Raw genomic sequence first — 18,178 nt, forward strand, 5'->3', positions numbered from 1 at the left:
ACACTCAGGGACCTCACACCTAGTTGTGGCAGAACTGGAAACAGAATCAAAGGCACTCAGGCTCCAAAGTATGGCTTGCTTCCCATGACACACTCCCTGTCACGCAGGGTGTTGGCCACCATGGTGGAGCATGAAGAGGACTAGAGGGAGCAGAAGTTATTCCAGGCACAGGGAATAACTCTGCAGAGACCAGAGTAGTATTCCCTGGCGCCCGCTGGGAATAATGATCAAGTCCGTGCAACTGGACTGTGGGGTCCATGGAGGAAGTGGCAGGAGTCAAGGCCAGTTTGGGAAGTGACTTAAATGCCAGACCGAAGTACTTGGACACTGTCCCACGGGCAGTGGCAGCCAGGAGAGTTTGTAACAGAAGTTGGTCGTTCGGTCAGCTGGCTGTCAGGGAGGTTCTCCAGGCTCCAATGTCCTGGGCAGGTGTTGTGGCCAAAGGGGGTGTGCTCTCTGCAGACCCAGCTCAGAGAGCTGGCCAGGGACGAGCCGTGGCTGCTGCAGGGAGCCTTGTCGCCAGGACTGGCTGAGATGAAGGGTTCTGCTCTGTGCCAGCCCCAGGGGCCAGAAGTCTCAGCCAGCCCCAGCAGCTGGGAGAAGGGGCAGGGCTTAAGGTCAGCTAAAGTGCCCCCACCCCCATGGCACTTGGCTGCCATTTGAAGATGCCTTATCCAGCATAATACTTTCTAAATTTTGCCAGTCTCATAAAGTAGTATCTCATTTTTTCTCAGTTGTAGATGGACATGATGTCTTTATTTTATTTATTTATGTGGTACTGAGGATTGAACCCAGTGCCCCATGCATGCGAGGCAAGTGCTCTGCCACTGAGCCACAACCCCAGCCCTAATATCTCGTTATGTTAATGATTTCATTTCGTATTGATTTTTATTTATGAATTAGTTAATTTATACACTTAATACAAACTGTCACAACTTGTGTAAGGTAATATAAGTGGAGATAACATGTTATTTAAAAATAATATTTATATTACTCAAGTCTGAGCATATCCTTGCACATTAGCCTTTGGGTCTCTGCATGTGTGAATGGCTTGTTCCTCCGAGGGTGGCTATTTTTTATTTTTTGTGGCTTCTTAGAAGTCTCTTGTCTATGCTGGATGTTTGGCTGGGTTTAGATATTGCAACTCTCATTCTGTTCTCTCTCTGCTAACATCCTCTTGTCCTTCTTTAAACAGAAATCCTTAATTTTGATCTATTGAAATTCAACTTTTTGCCTTGTTTTGTTTGTTTGTTTGTTTGTTTGTTTTTTGTTTTTGTTTTTGTTTTTGGTACTGGAGATTGAACCCAGAGGGGGACTTAACCACTGAGCCACATCCCCAGCCCTTTTTTTTTAAAAAAAAAATTTGGATGTTGATAGGCCTTTATTTTTTATTCATTTATTTATATGTGGTGCTGAGGATTGAATCTAGTGCCTCATGCATGCTAGGCAAGCACTCTGCCACTGAGCCACAACTCCAGCACCCTCAGCTCTTTTTTATATTTTATTTAGAGACAGGGTCTTGCTGAGTTGCTAAGTGCCTCACTTATCTGCTGAGGCTGGCTTTGAACTCTTGATCTTCCTGCCTCAGCCTCTGATTTGCTGGGATTACAGGCGTGAACCACTGCACACAGCTTGCCTTGTTTTTAATGCTTTGGACATTTTATTGAAGAAGCCCTTCCTTTTCCTTAAGTCACAAAATATGCTCCTACACCTTCTTTCATAAACCTTTTAGCTTTACCTTTTATGGGGTCCATCTTTGCATGGCAGTTAAGAACATGGTTTGGGTTTTTTCCCTGCCCATTTCCATTTCTGTTTTTCTTCATACAGAAAGTCAGTTTCCCAACACCATCTTCAGACACTGGTCCTAGCCCCACTTCATTTAAGGGTTCTCTATCAAGTTCCCACATTTAGCTCTGCCCACGAGTTTTCATTTCTTTTCATTGGGATTAGAAACTCTCAAAGTGAAGACCCGTATTTCCAGATTGCCTGGAAAGTTGTTACTGTGCTGGTTCCTGGGCCTCACGGTCAGGACCTGCAGATGGGAGCTCAGGAGTGTGCATGTGACACCTGTCAGTGCCTCTGCCATGCCCTGGGGTTCTTAGGACTGATCAAATGAAAACACTGCCTGTAAACAAATACTTATTATTTTTTGACGTTGATAGACCTTTATTTTATTCATTTATTTATATGTGGTGCTGAGAATTGAACCCAGTGCCTCAAACATGGTAGGCAAGTGCTCTACCACTGAGCCACAACCCCAGCCCCACAAAGACTTCTTATTGGGTTCCTTCAGTAGGCACTTACTGGGGTTCTGTGCTGGGCTTGGGAGATATCAAAATAACAACAAACATCCCCACTGGTTAGGGAGAAAGAAACAGTCAGTGAACAGTTGTGCTAGGGTCTGTGTCCAAAGGGAAGCTTGGGAATGAGCACACCGGCTGGAGGAAGAGGTCAGGCTTGCCAAAAGAGGAGTAGGAGACAGTCAGGCTGGTGGGAGAAAGGCCACTCCAGGCAAGGAATCAGCATGTATAGAGGCTCAGAGGCAGGTCCCATGTGTCCAAGGCTAGGAGGTGTATGGGAGATGGAAACAAGGTGAAAGAAGTGGGTAGGGGCTGGGTCATGAAAGCTCTTACTCCAGGCTGAGGAGCCTGGATCATGGGCTAGGCTTAATGCTGGAATAATAACAGCTAACATCTCCGTGCTTACTACTGCCAGGCGGGCACAGTGCTGAACTCTTCACTGGATTATCACATTTCAGAAGGACCCTGTGTAATATTTGAACCAGTGCTGGGGAGGAGCAGAGATGAGGCCTGGATTGATTTGACTGTGGGGGCAGGGAATGGTCCCAAGGCCCCAGAATTGATGCATGGAGTCACTTCTGAAAATGGGAGTAGGAATCTTCTGGCAATGGATGGGAGGAAAGACGCTCCCAGCAGAGGCATTTGTATGAATGAAGACTTGGAGGTTGGGCCAGTGGAAATCTGCTAGGAATAAGTTTATACCAAGGTGTGGGTGCAAATTAGAAAACAGTGAGGCTGGGCCAGGCTTGGAAGCCAGTCTGCAAGGGCTGGAGGGCTGAAGGGGCAAAGAACCCTGGGAGGGGATGTAGGAGGGGAGTGGCATGACAAGGCTGGGCTTTAGAGTCATCAGTATGCTTTGGACAATGACATAAACCACTCCTGACCTTTAAGAAGGTCCCTTAGGGGTAGAACCAATGGCTACTGTCTGGGGCCAGGAAGGGTGTGGTATGTTGGTCTCCTCACACGATGCCCCTGCAGACTGCCACTCGACTTAAGACCAGCACTTGCATCAGATTGAAAAGATAGCTGTAGGGGTCCTTGGGGGCCCCCAAAGCAGCTTCCCCAGGGAGAAAGGAGCTCAGGGTCATCAGGGGTCTGAGCAGTCTCTGACTGGGCCACACGGTGGCAGGTAGTGTGCTCTCCTCGACCAGGCCTCGCCTCGGCATGGCATCCTGGTCCTCAGCCTCTAGACAGGATGCCTTGGGAACTCGCCCCACACCCCAGGGCTGCCTTTGACTCAGGACCGTTCTGTGCATTTGCAGATGTAGACGAGTGTGAGCAGCCAGCGGTGTGCAGCAGGGGGCAGTGCAGCAACACGGAGGGGTCCTATCACTGTGAGTGTGATCAGGGCTACACCATGGTCAGGAAGGGACACTGCGAAGGTAAGGAATGGCGACATGGGGTCAGCCTGTTGTCCCCATACACTGCTCGTCACCAGCTCCCCTTCTAGCTTGTCCCCAAGATGTTGAGCCCAGGCTCATGGTCAGAAACATGTCTGTGAGTTCCTGAGCCCCTCCATCCCTCCGTGACATTTTACACCCCCCTGTAGCAGGAAGTGCAAGAGGGAACATCTCTGCACACCTCTGCCCTCTCCATGTGGCAGTGAGAGTGGGTCTATCTGGGAGCCTTGGCCTTCTTGCTAAATCTTAGACTGTGAGCTCCTGAGGGCTGGACCATAGATGACCCATGCATGGACTCCTGAGAAGCACCCAACAAATGCCCATTGACAAATAAATGAATGGGAGATCCCAGATCCTTCTCCCCTTGCCCAGGTACAGCTAAAACAAGGCTGTGAAATTGCCAACCAGTCTCCTCACAGGCTGACTCAAGCCTGCCTCTGTCACATTGCTCTGTAAACCTCTTGGATGACATGCCACTACCACCCTCCTGCCAGGGCAGGGTGTCCAATACCTGCAGAAGGACTAGGTCATATGCTCCTGAGACTGGTTAAGACAGGAGTATGAGGGTAAATCAAGGCTCTTTCTGGGAAGAACTCTTCCCTGGACCCGAGCTAAGGCTGGACCTTCTTGCCACAAAAGGGTTCCCTGGCCAGGACTTGCCTGGTTTGGGAGGGTCCTGGAGTAAGGGATGAGCTATGTCTTGAGAAGGGAGAGCCCACCTTCCCAATGCCACCGCCAGGGAAGCAAAGTCCAGAGTCCTAGAAGGTCTTAGCAAAGGGCCTCAAGTATAAGACACAACTGTCTTCGCCCCCAGTGTCACCTTCTCCTCTCAGTGCCACCCCTTTGTGCTCCTCCTCTAAAACTCAGGCTTATGCATGATCGGAGCTGGAACCCACTCCCCTTGTCCTCATAACCAAGGAGACAGGACAGTGGGGCATCTTCCAGGCAAATGGAGAGTGAAGGCATCCACCACTTGATGGGTGCCTACTATGTGCCAGGTGGCTTACTGAGTGCTTGGTGGGTAACCTTATTTAAGCATCACAATAATATTATGAATTTGACACTCAGGCTTATTAAAAAGAAAAGCAAAACTAAAGAAAATGAGCCAAGAAAATACCATAGTATTAAAAATATCAGATTTATACTAACCAGTCTGTCTTAAGGGCACAGAATCTGGTGTAGACAGGCCTGGGTTTGGCTATTGACTCGTGTCTGGAAATGGAAACCCTCGTGCACATCTCAGAGGCTATAGTGAAGACCAGATAAGCTAATATTTCCCAGGTGCTCAGTGCCATCTCTGGCACTTACACACCCTCAGTAAATAGGGGAAACAATTACTACCTGAGAGCCCCGTACCTTTTCATGTTCAGACCCCTACACACACCAGTACCCTCCTCTGGACAGCCTCCTTCCCATCCAGAGGAAAGGTTCTAGACACACACCCCATGCAGAAGGTCAGGCTGAGTTCCTGGCCTGGGCAGACACTTCAAGACTGTTGAAAGAAAGAATGACGTAGTCTGCACGCTTCTCCAGGTTTCCACCAGCCACCGCAGCCCAGCCCGTCACCCCGGGAGCTCAGTCAATTTCTGCTCCCTCTTTCTTCTTTCTCCAACGAAGAAACCACTCTCTCCACTGAAACCCAAAGTCTCTGGTGAAAGGCCGAGTGGTCTGGACAGTGGCCCATGCAATAGTCTCAATGGCATTTCCATTGTACCAGAACTCTGGGTTCCCACGGACAGGGAACAGATTCTCTTGCAGACTGCCAGGGTCTTTGCTGTTCCCCACCCATATCCAAGGTCCCCTGAGCTTTTGGCCCCTGCCTAGGCATCCTCCCCTCTCCACCCCATGCTTGCACAAGGAACAGAGCTGGTGCTTCTGTATCTCTTCATGGAAAGACTGATTTCTGGATAGAGAAGCTCAGGGATCCTCCCAGTTCATGGACAGCAGACTAGTGAGCTTGTCTCTGGCATGTCCATTTCCATGGGTCCCTTGGAGATCTCTTTAACAGCCTTACACCCAGAGGATAGTGGGCAAAATTTTTAGGCATGTTGTCCCATTCTTTGGTCAGCAAACATTTGTTGAGCAACCACTGTATGCCAGCCATGGGCTGGGAATAAGCAATAAATAGATAACAAAATATACCACCATCTTAGGTTAAAATTCAAACCCTTGACTAGACAAAAAAATCTCTATCCAGTGAGTGACTGGCTCCAGTCCAGGGACTGACAGGTTGGTGGAACAGCCTCAGAATATCTGGATATCAAGATGTCCAGTAAATCCAGAATCTACATCAGGTTCCTTTGGCTTGACTTGGTTAATGACTCAGTTATACCCACTCCATGCTGGAAAGCCCTTCTGTTGCTTAGGTGGAGACTGAGGGGCTGCTTGAATTTTCTGCCCTCTCTCTCCCTCTTGCCAACAGACCTCTCACATATGATCCTCGCTGCCTGGGGCTCTGGTGTGAGGAAGGAAGCCAGTAGTAGCATGTCAGGATAGATTAGATAATGTATTACCAACCACTTTAGTGACATAGAATGCAGTCAAGCTCATCAATGCCATGGGTCCATCACTGGTCATCTGGGGACTCTGCTCCATGTTTGCTTTCTCTAGAACAGGGTTAAAGGAATATCCAGTCCCTGATATGTGACCAGTCTCCATGGTTTAAAAAAAAAAAAAAAAAAAAAAAAAAAAGCATACTAGAGCATTGCACACAGTTAAATGCTTTGGTCCATAAATGACACACATCATACCCACTCACAGCTCATCGGCCAGTGCTAGTCTCATGGCCCCAGGGAACAGGATGCACAGCCTACCATGGCCCAGAAAATGAAGAACTGGAATATTTTATGAAGAGCTTTAGTGGGTACCACTTGTCTCCTAAATGCCCAGCATCACACGCTGCCTACACCATCTCCAGAAGACGTGCCTAGAACATTAGGAGTAGGAGAGAACCCGTGGGCCTTTGCTCTTGGCAAACCTAATCTTCTACATTGCCTGGTTCCTAAAAGAGAGATCAAAAAATTTCATTTTTTCTCAATGTGGACTTAGAAGAATCTTTGTCTCAATTTCTTTCTCTTTATTCCCGAAGTCTTGCATCCTTGAAGCGGGGATCACTTCCCAATGGCTTTGTGCCTCCTCCTTCAGCAACCTCAGCCAGGACCAGCAGGCCATGGAAGCTGGACGCTCTCTCCTGGGTGGCCAACATTAGCAGTCCTGGGTCCTTCATTCTCTCCATCTCTCTCTCATTCTTTCCATCTTATCTTTACAGAGACCCTTAGAATAGCTGAGCTCATGGTTGCCTTTCCTGAGATGAGTCTTAACTTAGCATCCCCTAAGATCACTTAGGAATTGCATTTCCTTGCTGATGTTCACCTGAATAACCATCTGCCCTGTGGGTATGTCTTCCTCTTCTGGACCCTCAAGATCAAGCTTTGGACTTGAAAGGGTCTCAGTCCCCTGGGACAGAGGGCTTTGATGTGTCCTGACTTCTGGAGGTCAAACAATCTCAGGGGAGACTCATTTTCACTCTCCATCTTAGGGTCTCTGTCCTCCTTTGCAGCACTAGCTGCTGGCATTTGTCTCTAAGAAGAAAGCCTGTGTTCTGCCCCTTGGCCTGTTCCTGCATTTCCTCTGTGTTGCTGAGTAGGTCTTTCTTTCAGGAAGTAGGGCCTCTGGTCGACTTCCTCCAAGAGAATGACAATTACCCATGTAGGAAGGATAAATCCTCCTGTTTTCTTTGGAACTTGGCCAATCTGTCACCACTTGTGACCAGGAGCTGCAACATTTGTGCCAGAGAAGCAGAATGTCCTTTTATAGTTTCAACCCAGAGTTGAGTCACTGTGGTCTGATTTCCCTACCTCATTCCAGGTCCCCTGGGTAACTTGACAATAGACTCCCCAGGATACCAGGTCACTGGGGGAAAAGCCTGCACTCAGCTTCTAGGGGAAGGATCTCCCTCCTCCTCCTTCCTGTCACTCTCCCTCCCTGGGTCCCCTCTTCCTCTGCCTGTCTGGTTGGTGCCCAGGCTCATCCTTCTGTCTAATGTCCTTGGATCTCAGCAGAGTGGGATCCCTAAGGATTTTGGCTAGAAGAAAGGCCTGACACCTCTCTGGCAGAGAAGATTTGCCAGCTTTGCCCCTTCAGTCTGAACTCAGCCTCAAGGCTGGTCTGGGCCAAATCCAAGATGGGAGTTTTAGTCTTGGTCCTCATTTCCTGGGATTGGGAAGTTAATTTTGATTCCACTACCCCTCTAGTGATCTAGTCTGGGAGGGGTAGCAACAGTCCAACTGGTGGCTGTGCCAAGCACATCTAGTGCCAGTCATGGTCATCTATGTAAAGGAGTAGGCCTTCACCAAGGGAGATATGAAGGCCCAGCCCAGAGTCCAGCTCACAAACAGAGCCCTCTGACCCTCCCAAGCTAATGGCAACCACAACCTACTGTATCCACCCAGGGAGTCTCCCTTTCTTATTTTTAAGTTCTTCCAACCCTCTTTTTTCCCAGACAGTGGGTGTGAGGTGGAGGCGGAGTTGGGAACCCAGGGCATCTCTCATTTTTTCCAAGTTTCCATCCAGGCAGAAACTGACATCTCTCTCCCCAACCAAGGGCAGAGTCAAGGACCCATTGTGTCGCAGAGCCACCCATGACCTGCGGTTCCCAGGGATGACTGAAGGAGGGACCATTGTTTTACAGATATTGATGAATGCCGTCACCCTGGCACCTGCCCTGATGGGAGATGCATCAACTCCCCTGGCTCCTACACTTGCCTGGCCTGTGAGGAGGGCTACAGGGGCCAAAGCGGGAGCTGCGTAGGTGAGGGCTGCTTGCCAAGGCACTGAGAAGGCCATCCGGCCTTGGGACTACTGGTTGAGCCCACACACAGGGAGAGAAAGAGGTGGGCAGAGGGAAGTGGCTTGGAGGCAGTTGTCCTCCATGACCTAGCTGGGTTCCCAGATGACCCTGAGCATGACATGAGTGGGCTTCAGTTATGGTGCTCTGCCCTCTGAATCAGCTAGGGTGGAGGCCTCATCTGCTTCCTGGCCACATCTGTTCTAAAGCTAGAGCCCCAGGCCCCAGAAGCTTCTGTGACTGGCTCCTGTGGGGTGGGGTGAGGAACCCAAGGGTCTCAGGATGAGACTGAGTGGTGGGGAAAGCTGGCAGCCAGGCCCTTCTGCTCTTCGCATGACCACACTGCCTAAACAGTACCACTCAGCAAACAGTGGTTGTCCTCCTGCCTCCAGAGGCTACATGGCAGCAGGAGGGGGCATGCTCTTTCCCTTCAGCCCCCACAAGAAGAGCCTAGGGTTCAGAATGCCAGGAGAGACTTTGTTTTGAATAGATCCTTTGAGGCTCTGGAGAGGGCAGACATTTCCCAGGCCCTTGAGACTGCCACAGCCACCCAGGCATGTTCTGGCCGCTCTCCACACTGCCCGCCCACCTATTGAAGCTGGTGGTCAGGCTGGGAACATGGGTTGTTTGATGGCAGGTAGGAAAGGGTCAGACCCACAGTGAGGTAAATCTTGGACCCCTCATTCCAAGTATCCTGAGATGGACTGAACAGCCCAAAGGCTGGGGGACCTGGTCCCTTTTTCTAGGACATGTGTAGAGTGCTCTGTGTTACTAGATGGCGTTGAGAGCTCGTGGGGAGGGGACCCTGCCCTGCGCAGGTGGGATGAAGGAGCATGGCTTCGTAGCCTTCAGCCCTTCTGAAGGCTGATTCCAATTGAAATGCTCTGTGCCTGCCAAGAGCCACTGCATGAAGGAGAGGCCCACATGCCATCTTGGACTTCTCACCCCACAGATGTGAATGAGTGTCTGGATCCCGGGGTCTGCACGCATGGAAGGTGTATCAACCTAGAAGGCTCCTTTAGATGCTTTTGTGAGCATGGCTACAAGGTCACCTCAGATGAGAAGGGTTGCCAAGGTACAAAGATACTGAAGCCTCCCTCCTTCACAGGAGAATCCAGCCTGTGGCTCCCTCTTCTCTGTATGTGCCCCCCCATCCACCCCCATCATGTATCCCTAACCTCACTGACCTGAAACATCCCTGCCAAGACCTATGCTTTCCACGATCCCTGCCCACCTGTCTGGCTGGCTGTCCTGGCATGTCTGCCCTGCAGATTCCCAGGCAGACCCAATGGTCTGTTTCAGATGTGGACGAGTGTGCCAGCCGGGCCTCATGCCCCACAGGCCTCTGCCTCAACACCGAGGGCTCCTTCACCTGCTCGCCCTGCAAGAGCGGGTACTGGGTGAATGAAGATGGCACTGCTTGTGAAGGTAGCACTGGGGAGGTGGTGGCCAAGGGGACAGAATATCAGTCTTCTTACCTCCCAAAGAACACTCCATTTTCTGGCCAGTCTTGGGGTAAGGGAGGATCCAGCTTAGGCTAGAGGATCCTATAATGGGACTTGGCCCCAAAGGGAGAGTCTATTGTCATAATTCATGTGTACAGAGATGAGGACGGGAGGAAGAAGAGGTCACAGAGACCACAGGAAGCTGAGGTCAGACTACCCATGGAGCAATCTAGAGAAAAGACATGGAGATTGACATATAGAAGGCCCCCAGCCAGGGCCTGCCCTTCCCCAGAGGCCCCAAATGTCCTCTAAGCTTGGAGAGGGGCCAGAATGTGGTGAGGCCCCCCGGCTGGGGAAGCCCTCCTGGATCCCTGGCTATGGCTGTCTGTCTGCCAGACCTGGATGAATGCACCTTCCCTGGAGTCTGCCCGACAGGAGTCTGCACCAACACTGTGGGCTCCTTCTCCTGCAAGGACTGCCGTGAGGGGTACCGGCCCAGCCCCCAGGGCCGCACCTGTGAAGGTAAGAGCCCCCTCGTGTGGAAGCACAGTTGGGATACAGGGGATTCACCTGCTCCTCTACAAGCAAGAAGGAACTGGGGTCTCTCTGCCCACCAGGATGGTGGGCTGGTTGGGGGCGCATATTCTCTTTCCTCCTGGAGTGGAAGTCAGAGAGGTGACCACAGACCTGGGTCTTATGAGCCAGTAAGCTGCTGGCTCACAGGCTACGGTGTGCATGAGCATCACTGAGGGCCTGGTTCACGGTGCAGCTTCCTGGGCCTTGTCCTAGACTCACCCTGCAGGCTCAAGGGGCCTTTGGAATCTGCGCTCTGATGAACTCCCTAAGTGTTCTCTGTAAGGGTGGCTGCTGGAGAACATTGACCTGCTCAGGCAATCTGTGAGCCAACTTTAAGAATCAAGTTTCTGGTACCTTCTTAGGTTCCCTGTATGTCACCTTGATTCATTTCCCATTTGTTTTCCACTGCTACTCATTGAAATCAGAGGCCGCTCAGCAGCGACAGAGGCCTGTCAGTGCCTCTGTCCCCCTCACAGCCAGGGCTGCTGGGCAGTGCAGGCGGTGAATTAACCTAGTCAGAGCAGGTTCCCTTCTAGATATGGATGAGCGTGCAGTCGCAGACCAGTGCAGGTGTGGGGGACTGTGTCAACACCAAGGGCTCCTTCAATGTCTGTGTGAGGCTGTTTTCTAGCCCTCCCCAGAGAGTGGGGAGTGTGTGGGGAGGAGATGCTGCTCCCTCACCAGCCTCTCCCAGCTGCCCTATGCAGGGAGGATGGTCCCACAGGCAGGCAATAGGTCCTCTGGAAACCTGCCCCGCAGTCCTGGCCTTGGGAGGCGCCCCCATCAGCTGCCTCCCTCCCCTGTGTGGCCCTGCAGATGTGGATGAGTGTGAAGACACCCAGAGCAGCTGCCTGGGAGGCGAGTGCAAGAACACACCTGGCTCCTATCAGTGCCTCTGTCCCCCAGGCTTCTGGTTGGCCAATGGCACTGTGTGTGAGGGTGAGTGGCCCGAGTGGCCCCACTGAGGGTTGAGACAGTGAGTGTATGGGGAGGTGGGGACACTCTGGAGACACTCATTGCCATCTTTCCCCTGCAGATGTGGACGAGTGTGCAGGGGAGGCCTACTGTGCACCCCGTGGCGAGTGCCTCAACAGCCACGGGTCCTTCTTCTGTCTCTGTGCACCTGGCTTTGCCAGCGCAGATGGAGGCACCAGCTGCCAAGGTGAGAAGCCAGCATGGCCGAGTCTGGGGGCCAAGACCAGGGGTGCTAGAAGCTACCCAGAGGCTTTGCCCTTCTGCATACCTGTGCTGAAATGAAATAAAATGCTCATGGCTGCACGCAGCATGAGAGGATGGAAGAGAAGGAGTGATGTGGGAGCTGGGAGGGCAGGGAGGGACTCGGAACCTCTTGGCAGAGCCTCTCTGTGAGGTCTATAGCAGGCGCACCCTCTCCAAACTCTCTGTCACCCTTTGCCCCCTGACAGAGTCCTGGCTCCAGCCTTCTCCCCATAACCTGATCTCTGATGTCCAGCTCTGGACTCTCCTTAGGATTTTCTAGCCCTTTCTTACCCTGAGCCACTCTGTAGCCAACTTATGGACTACTTGGGGCCTAGAGGAAGCAGAACAGGGTCATAACAGGGAAGAGACCATTGGCTGGTCTGCTGACAGGTGTCTCTTTTCTAGATGTGGATGAGTGTGCAGCCACAGACCAGTGTTTGGGGGGACACTGTGTCAACACCGAGGGCTCCTTTGATTGTCTGTGTGAAACTGGCTTCCGGCCCTCCCCAGAGAATGGGGAGTGTGTGGGTAAGGATTCAGAGTGGATGGGGCTCTGCCCGATGTTGCTCACCTCCACCCCCATCTGGTCCTCAGCTCCAGGGAAGCAGAGCACTTTGCACAGATTAATCATCCCAGGATAATGCATTTATTGAGTCTCTGCTGGCTCCAGGACTGTCCAGGCTGACAAAATGAAGACAATCATAATTTTTGTGCTGGCAGAGCACACAATCTAGTTTTAAAGGCCAAATTGAGTCAGTCAACATTAAACACCTGCTATGTTCAATTTTCTTTACTAAGGCAAACAGTTATAGACAATCGGGAAACAGATACAAAGACAGCTCCCTGTGACCCACTATGGAAGGGTTGCATGCTCTGCTGGTACAGATGGGGGAGCAGGATGGAGGCAAAGGAGTGTCGCTGAAGGCTGAGAGCTCAGTGCTTCCTTTTTTTTTGGTACTGGGAATTGAACCCAGGGACACTCAACCCTGAGCCACGTCCCCAGCCCTATTTTGTATTTTTATTTAGAGACCTAGGGTTTCACTGAGCTAAGTGCCTCGCTAAGTTGCTGAAGCTGGCTTTGACCCCCCAATCCTCCTGCCTCAGTCTCACAAGCCACTGAGATTACAGGTCCCCGGCTCAGTGCTTCCTAAATAGTAGACAGTTCTCTTTCTATATGCTCGCCCTGCTGGGTTGGAGGAAATTGCCCTGAACTTGCTGTTCCAGGGTTGAGGTAAGCACAGTAAATTGGACCAGATCAAAGATTCCAGCGATTATGGGACATGACCTTGTTGCAATGCCAATAAGGAGGGGCCAGAACAGTGACCTGGCCACATCTGTCTCCTCTCATGGCTTTGGGGACAGACATTGATGAGTGTGAGGATAACGGAGAGCCAGTGTGTGGGGCCTGGAGGTGTGAGAACAGCCCTGGCTCCTACCGCTGCATCCAAGGCTGCCAGCCTGGCTTCTACATGGCCCCAACTGGAGACTGCATTGGTGAGTAGGAGTGGAGGCGGAGTGGGAGGGCTGAGGACATCTGTTTTTCCCCTGTATGGAGCTAGAAATGACTTTCTCCCAAGGACACTGTTTGTACAGCTGTTTGAAGTTTGTATATTTTCCATACAGCACAGCTTACACAAAAATTAAAAAGGAATGTTACTGTCGAGTTTTCTCGTCCCATGTTCAGAGGTTGCTTTTCACAGATCTTAGTGTTAATGGACCAGATAACACACATACACACACACACACCCTCTATCCTGGCCCTTGCTGTCCCACAGACATAGACGAGTGTGCCAATGATACCCTGTGCGGGAGCCATGGCTTCTGTGACAACACGGACGGCTCCTTCCGTTGCCTCTGTGACCAGGGCTTTGAGACCTCGCCCTCAGGCTGGGACTGTGTTGGTGAGAAGCCTGCGGGTCACCCAAGGTCTGGGCCAGGGAAGGCCATTGGGTTCTTCTTACCTCCAGGGGTCGTGACTATCCTTAAAGGAAGCCCTAGGGCCCTCTTCCTGAATCATTTGTGGGCTCATGGCTGGCTGCATGATAGGTTCCCAAAGCCGGGCCAGGGAAGCCTCAAGGAGGAGAGAGATTTCAAGTCCCCTCTCCAGCTGACATCTTGGCTGGGCTGGCAATGAAAGCAAGCTCATGAAGGAAGGTGCCCCCTGGCCACTCCCTCTTCCCTAGAGACCTCGGGGGCTCAAGAGGCGCCATCGTTGGAGAATGCACAGTGGGCCCCTCTTTGGCCCTTCTGTGACCCCTTTCTGCCATCCCTCTCTTCCTTCCCATGTCCTCTGTCCATCTGTCCCTCCTTTCTGCTAATTCATACCCACTTTTGCTTCTTCTGCCAAGGCCTAGCATGGTTCCTTTGGGGGGCTGAGGACCTGCCTGGCTGGGCTGGAGTCAGGGACAGGGCACATGGGCTTCCTCTTCTCTGCCCATGAGCCTGTCCTCACGCCTGGCAGACGTGAACGAGTGTGAGCTCATGCTGGCGGTGTGTGGGGCTGCCCTCTGTGAGAATGTCGAAGGCTCCTTCCTGTGCCTCTGCCCCAGTGACCTTGAAGAGTATGACGCACAAGAGGGGCACTGCCGCCCTCGCCCTCGGGTGGCTGGAGGTGAGACCCGCGAACCTCTGACAGGACCACTCCCTCCCCCCCCCCCCCTTGTGTCATCTACCATGATGACTCTCTGCCTTATAAAAGGCATCCGCTCCTCTAGCCTCCAGTTACGGAGAGGGAGCCTAGGTTGGGGACTGGGCAGTGTTGCAGGTGCAGGCTGGGAATGGAGTCAGGGTAGTTGCAAAAGGGCTGCAGGAGCCAAGACAGTGGGGTGTGCAATATCCAGGCTGTAGGACCAGGGCCACCTAGAGGAGGCTCAGGGTCTGATACTGACTTAGTGTGGCCCCAGGGACCTCAGATTGAGCCTTGGAGGGACCCTAAATCCATCTCTGGATGAATCTTTGGGATGAGGGGAAGTTTGAAAGTGAGCTAAGCTGGACTATCCTCCTCCCCTTCCCTCTCGACCAACCAAGGCTGGGCTGGGTCAGCTGGCTTCAGTGACTTTGGGAAAGCAAGGATAACCTTGCAAAGAACACGGAAGGGTGGGAAGGGCTGGGTACCTGTGGAGCAGAATGGATCGGAGGGCTGCCCATTGGGTGCACCAGCATGGAGGGGAAAGGAACAGAGTCCGCTCCTGGACCTTGAGAGCAGACAACAATGACAGCATTTCATACACTGTGACGCCGTACAAATGTTGAATTTAAAAGATACAGGCAAGGGCTGGGGCGACTCGGAGGGTGATGAACTGACAATAAAAAGGGGCATCTAACACGCACAGCTCAGAGCATCCCTGAGGCCCCGACAGGAGACCGAGCTCCAGGCCCCATTCGCACAGCGTGCTACTCCAGGCAGAATGGCCATCTGCCATGCTCCAGCCTCCTGGGTCGCAACTCCACGCAGGCTGAGTGCTGCTGCACCGAGGGAGTCAGGTGGGGGCATGCCTGTGAACTCTGCCCATCTGAGGACTCAGGTAAAGCCCCAAGGGTCCCAAATCCTGTTCGGGTCAGCTCTGCAGGGTGACAAAGTGGGGAGGGAAAAGGGAGCACATCCCTTCCCTCCCTGAGCTTGGACGCCTCCCTGCAGTTGAATTCAGCGAGCTCTGCCCCAGTGGTAAAGGCTACATCCCTGTGGAAGGAGCCTGGATGTTTGGGCAGACCATGTATGCAGGTAACCACCTCAACACACCTCCCCAAACTCTCTTTGCCACACTAGGCCCTACTTTCGTCCTCCAGGAGGTCCCTAAGGAAGTCCTGCAACCAGCCCTGGCCTCCCTGGTTGCTTCCATCTTTTTTGTCCCAGGGCTGACTCCCTGCGGTTGCAGCTGGAAGTTCTAACCCAAGCTCCTCCTGGAGTGTCCACATGACCCTCGCCTCAGTTTCCCTGCTTCCCCAAGTCTGCACCCTCCAGAAACAACTATGGCGCCTTGGCTAACCCTTACCTGCCTGTTTATGAACACAGGGACAGAGCGAGTGTACTGCTGTATGGAAGCCAGACACAGTGCCCCGTGTCCCTGGCCCCATTGACAAAGCCAGAAACTTGGCATAGCCCATATCCCCAAAGGGGAGTTTCAGGTATTGAGCCCTCAGTGCCTAAGGCCTGAAGCCAGGCCTGAGAAGGAAATAATAGAAACAGAAATAGCCTCTGTGTGTGTGTGTGTGTGTGTGTGTGTGTGTGTGTGTGTGTGTTGTCCTGGGGCATCAAACTCAGGGCCTCAAGCATGCAAGGCAGCAGCTCCACCATTGAGCACCACAGCGCCAAAAGTAGCTTGAGTGCTTGCTATGTGCCGAGCACTATTTTAAACACCTTAAGTACACTAGCACCTTTTAATCCTCATGACAAGCAAAAGAGGAAACTAAGGAGAACTGAAGCGATTTGCCCAGTCACCCAACTCAAACAGGGCAGGGCCAGGATTCAAACCCAGACAGGCCAGCTTCAAGCCCCTGGCCTCAAGTACCACCTGATCCTGCCTCTCCCTGTCCTCTCACCTCAGCTCTGCCCTCCCACAGATGCCGACGAGTGTGGGATGTTTGGGCCTACTCTCTGCCAAAATGGCCGGTGCCTCAACACGGTGCCTGGCTACATCTGCTTGTGCAATCCCGGCTACCACTACAACATCTCCCGCCGGATGTGTGAGGGTGAGGACACGCACGGCCCCTCCCACCCCGAGCCCCTGCTGGCCAGTCCCCCTCTTGCTGGGGGACCTCTTCCTGGGGAAGATGCCCATTGCAGGCAGGTCTGAGGTGAGGAGAGCTCAGGGCCAGCAGCAATTGTCCCTGGGGAGGGGCCTCCCAGGTTGGACTGGATCGGGGAGAGAGATCTTCAGGATCAGCCACAGGCAAACCCTCTTCCATGAATGTAGTCCATGGACAGGCCACCTTGGCCCTGCCACACCTCTCCTGCCACCACAGATCACAATGAGTGCCAGGACATGGCCTGTGAGAACGGCGAGTGCGTGAACACAGAAGGCTCCTTCCACTGCTTCTGCAGTCCCCCGCTCACCCTGGACCTCAGTGGGCAGCGCTGCATGAACAGCACCAGCAGCACAGGTGAGTGGCCTCAGGTGAGGGCAGCAGGGGGCGGGGCCTAGGCTGAGAAGCTCATGTGTCCCTGGGCCCTGTGACACCTAGAGGACCTCCCAGACCATGACATCCACATGGACATCTGCTGGAAAAAAGTCACCAATGATGTGTGCAGCCAACCCCTGAGAGGACACCGCACAACCTACACGGAATGCTGCTGCCAGGATGGCGAGGCCTGGAGCCAGCAGTGTGCTCTGTGTCCCCCAAGGAGCTCTGGTATGGGGGACACCTGCAGGGCTGGGCCCAGTCCTGGAAAGGGAGGAGCAGGCAATCAGATCAGTGGCCTTGTCTTACATTGCTCTTTGAAAACAGAGGTGGGAGGGGGAGCATGCCAGGAACTCCCAGGAGTCACGTGTCCCCACCAGTTCCCTATCTCCTGGGGAGTGGGCCAGGTGAACTAGCCCACCAGGCTTTAGCTAGCCCAGCTTCCTTTCTCCATCTTCCCTGAAAGAGGTCTATGCTCAGCTGTGCAACGTGGCCCGGATTGAGGCAGAGCGGGAAGCTGGAATCCACTTCCGGCCTGGCTATGAGTACGGCCCAGGTCCAGATGACCTGAACTATGGCCTCTATGGCTCAGACAGTGCCCCTTTCTACAACTACCTGGGCCCTGAGGACATCATGCCTGAGCCCCCATTCCCTAACATGGCCAGCCACCTGGGGGACCTCACACCAGTCCTTGAGTCTCCTCTGCAGCCATCTCAACTCCAGCCTCACTACATGGCCAGTCATCCAGGTATGTTGTTGCAAAAAGAGGAAAGAGGCAGACACTGAGGCTGTTTCCCTTTCATCTCCTCCAATTATATTGCCAGCAGGGTGAGGCTAGAGAAGGGGAATGATTTGCCAAGCCGCAGGTCACTCAAGACCCAAATACCCTGGTCAGATTCTACCAATTCCCAGTGAACTAGCACAGGGACACAGGTATAGGACATTGCCCGAGCTTCAAAAGCTTCCTTGTGGGAGTAGAGAGAAAGCGGGTATGCTCAGGTCTGTTGTCCCTCCACACCACTTACATGATATAGAACAGCTGCTCTAAGGAAGCCTGGCATTCAAATTTGTGACCTGAAATGAGAATTAAGGATTTCTAATGACTTTAAAAGTCCACAGTGGTGACTCCCTGCCTCAAGTTAGTGAATGGTGGCTGCCCCAGGACTCAGGCCTTGGATCCTCATGAGGAAGTCAGGCCTGGCACCTGCGCCTGGACACAGTACACACCACAGGCACAGCCATCACATCAGACTGATTAGGACCACCCAGCCAGGC

The 18,178-nt window shown here is 52.6% G+C and overlaps 1 protein-coding gene across 5 annotated transcripts in view; it reads left to right on the top strand.

Moving 5' to 3' along the window:
- Positions 1-18,178, top strand: part of LTBP2 (latent transforming growth factor beta binding protein 2) — a 105,117-nt gene that overhangs the window by 79,568 nt on the left and 7,371 nt on the right. For 2 of the 5 annotated variants that reach the window (XM_079129735.1, XM_079129736.1), the window contains exons 18-34: positions 3,563-3,682; positions 8,391-8,510; positions 9,499-9,621; positions 9,849-9,974; positions 10,388-10,513; positions 11,384-11,506; positions 11,604-11,729; positions 12,191-12,313; positions 13,148-13,279; positions 13,561-13,686; positions 14,247-14,396; positions 15,118-15,309; positions 15,423-15,506; positions 16,346-16,474; positions 16,748-16,885; positions 16,967-17,134; positions 17,370-17,651. In XM_079129735.1, the coding sequence (XP_078985861.1) occupies positions 3,563-3,682; positions 8,391-8,510; positions 9,499-9,621; positions 9,849-9,974; positions 10,388-10,513; positions 11,384-11,506; positions 11,604-11,729; positions 12,191-12,313; positions 13,148-13,279; positions 13,561-13,686; positions 14,247-14,396; positions 15,118-15,309; positions 15,423-15,506; positions 16,346-16,474; positions 16,748-16,885; positions 16,967-17,134; positions 17,370-17,651 (2,388 nt within the window). The remainder of the gene's footprint in view (positions 1-3,562; positions 3,683-8,390; positions 8,511-9,498; positions 9,622-9,848; positions 9,975-10,387; positions 10,514-11,383; positions 11,507-11,603; positions 11,730-12,190; positions 12,314-13,147; positions 13,280-13,560; positions 13,687-14,246; positions 14,397-15,117; positions 15,310-15,422; positions 15,507-16,345; positions 16,475-16,747; positions 16,886-16,966; positions 17,135-17,369; positions 17,652-18,178) is intronic. The other 3 variants (XM_079129737.1, XM_079129738.1, XM_079129739.1) reach the window with 3 other exon arrangements.

The sequence above is a fragment of the Sciurus vulgaris genome (genome assembly GCF_902686455.1).
Source record: "Sciurus vulgaris genome assembly, chromosome: 2".
Classification (NCBI taxonomy): domain Eukaryota; kingdom Metazoa; phylum Chordata; class Mammalia; order Rodentia; family Sciuridae; genus Sciurus; species Sciurus vulgaris.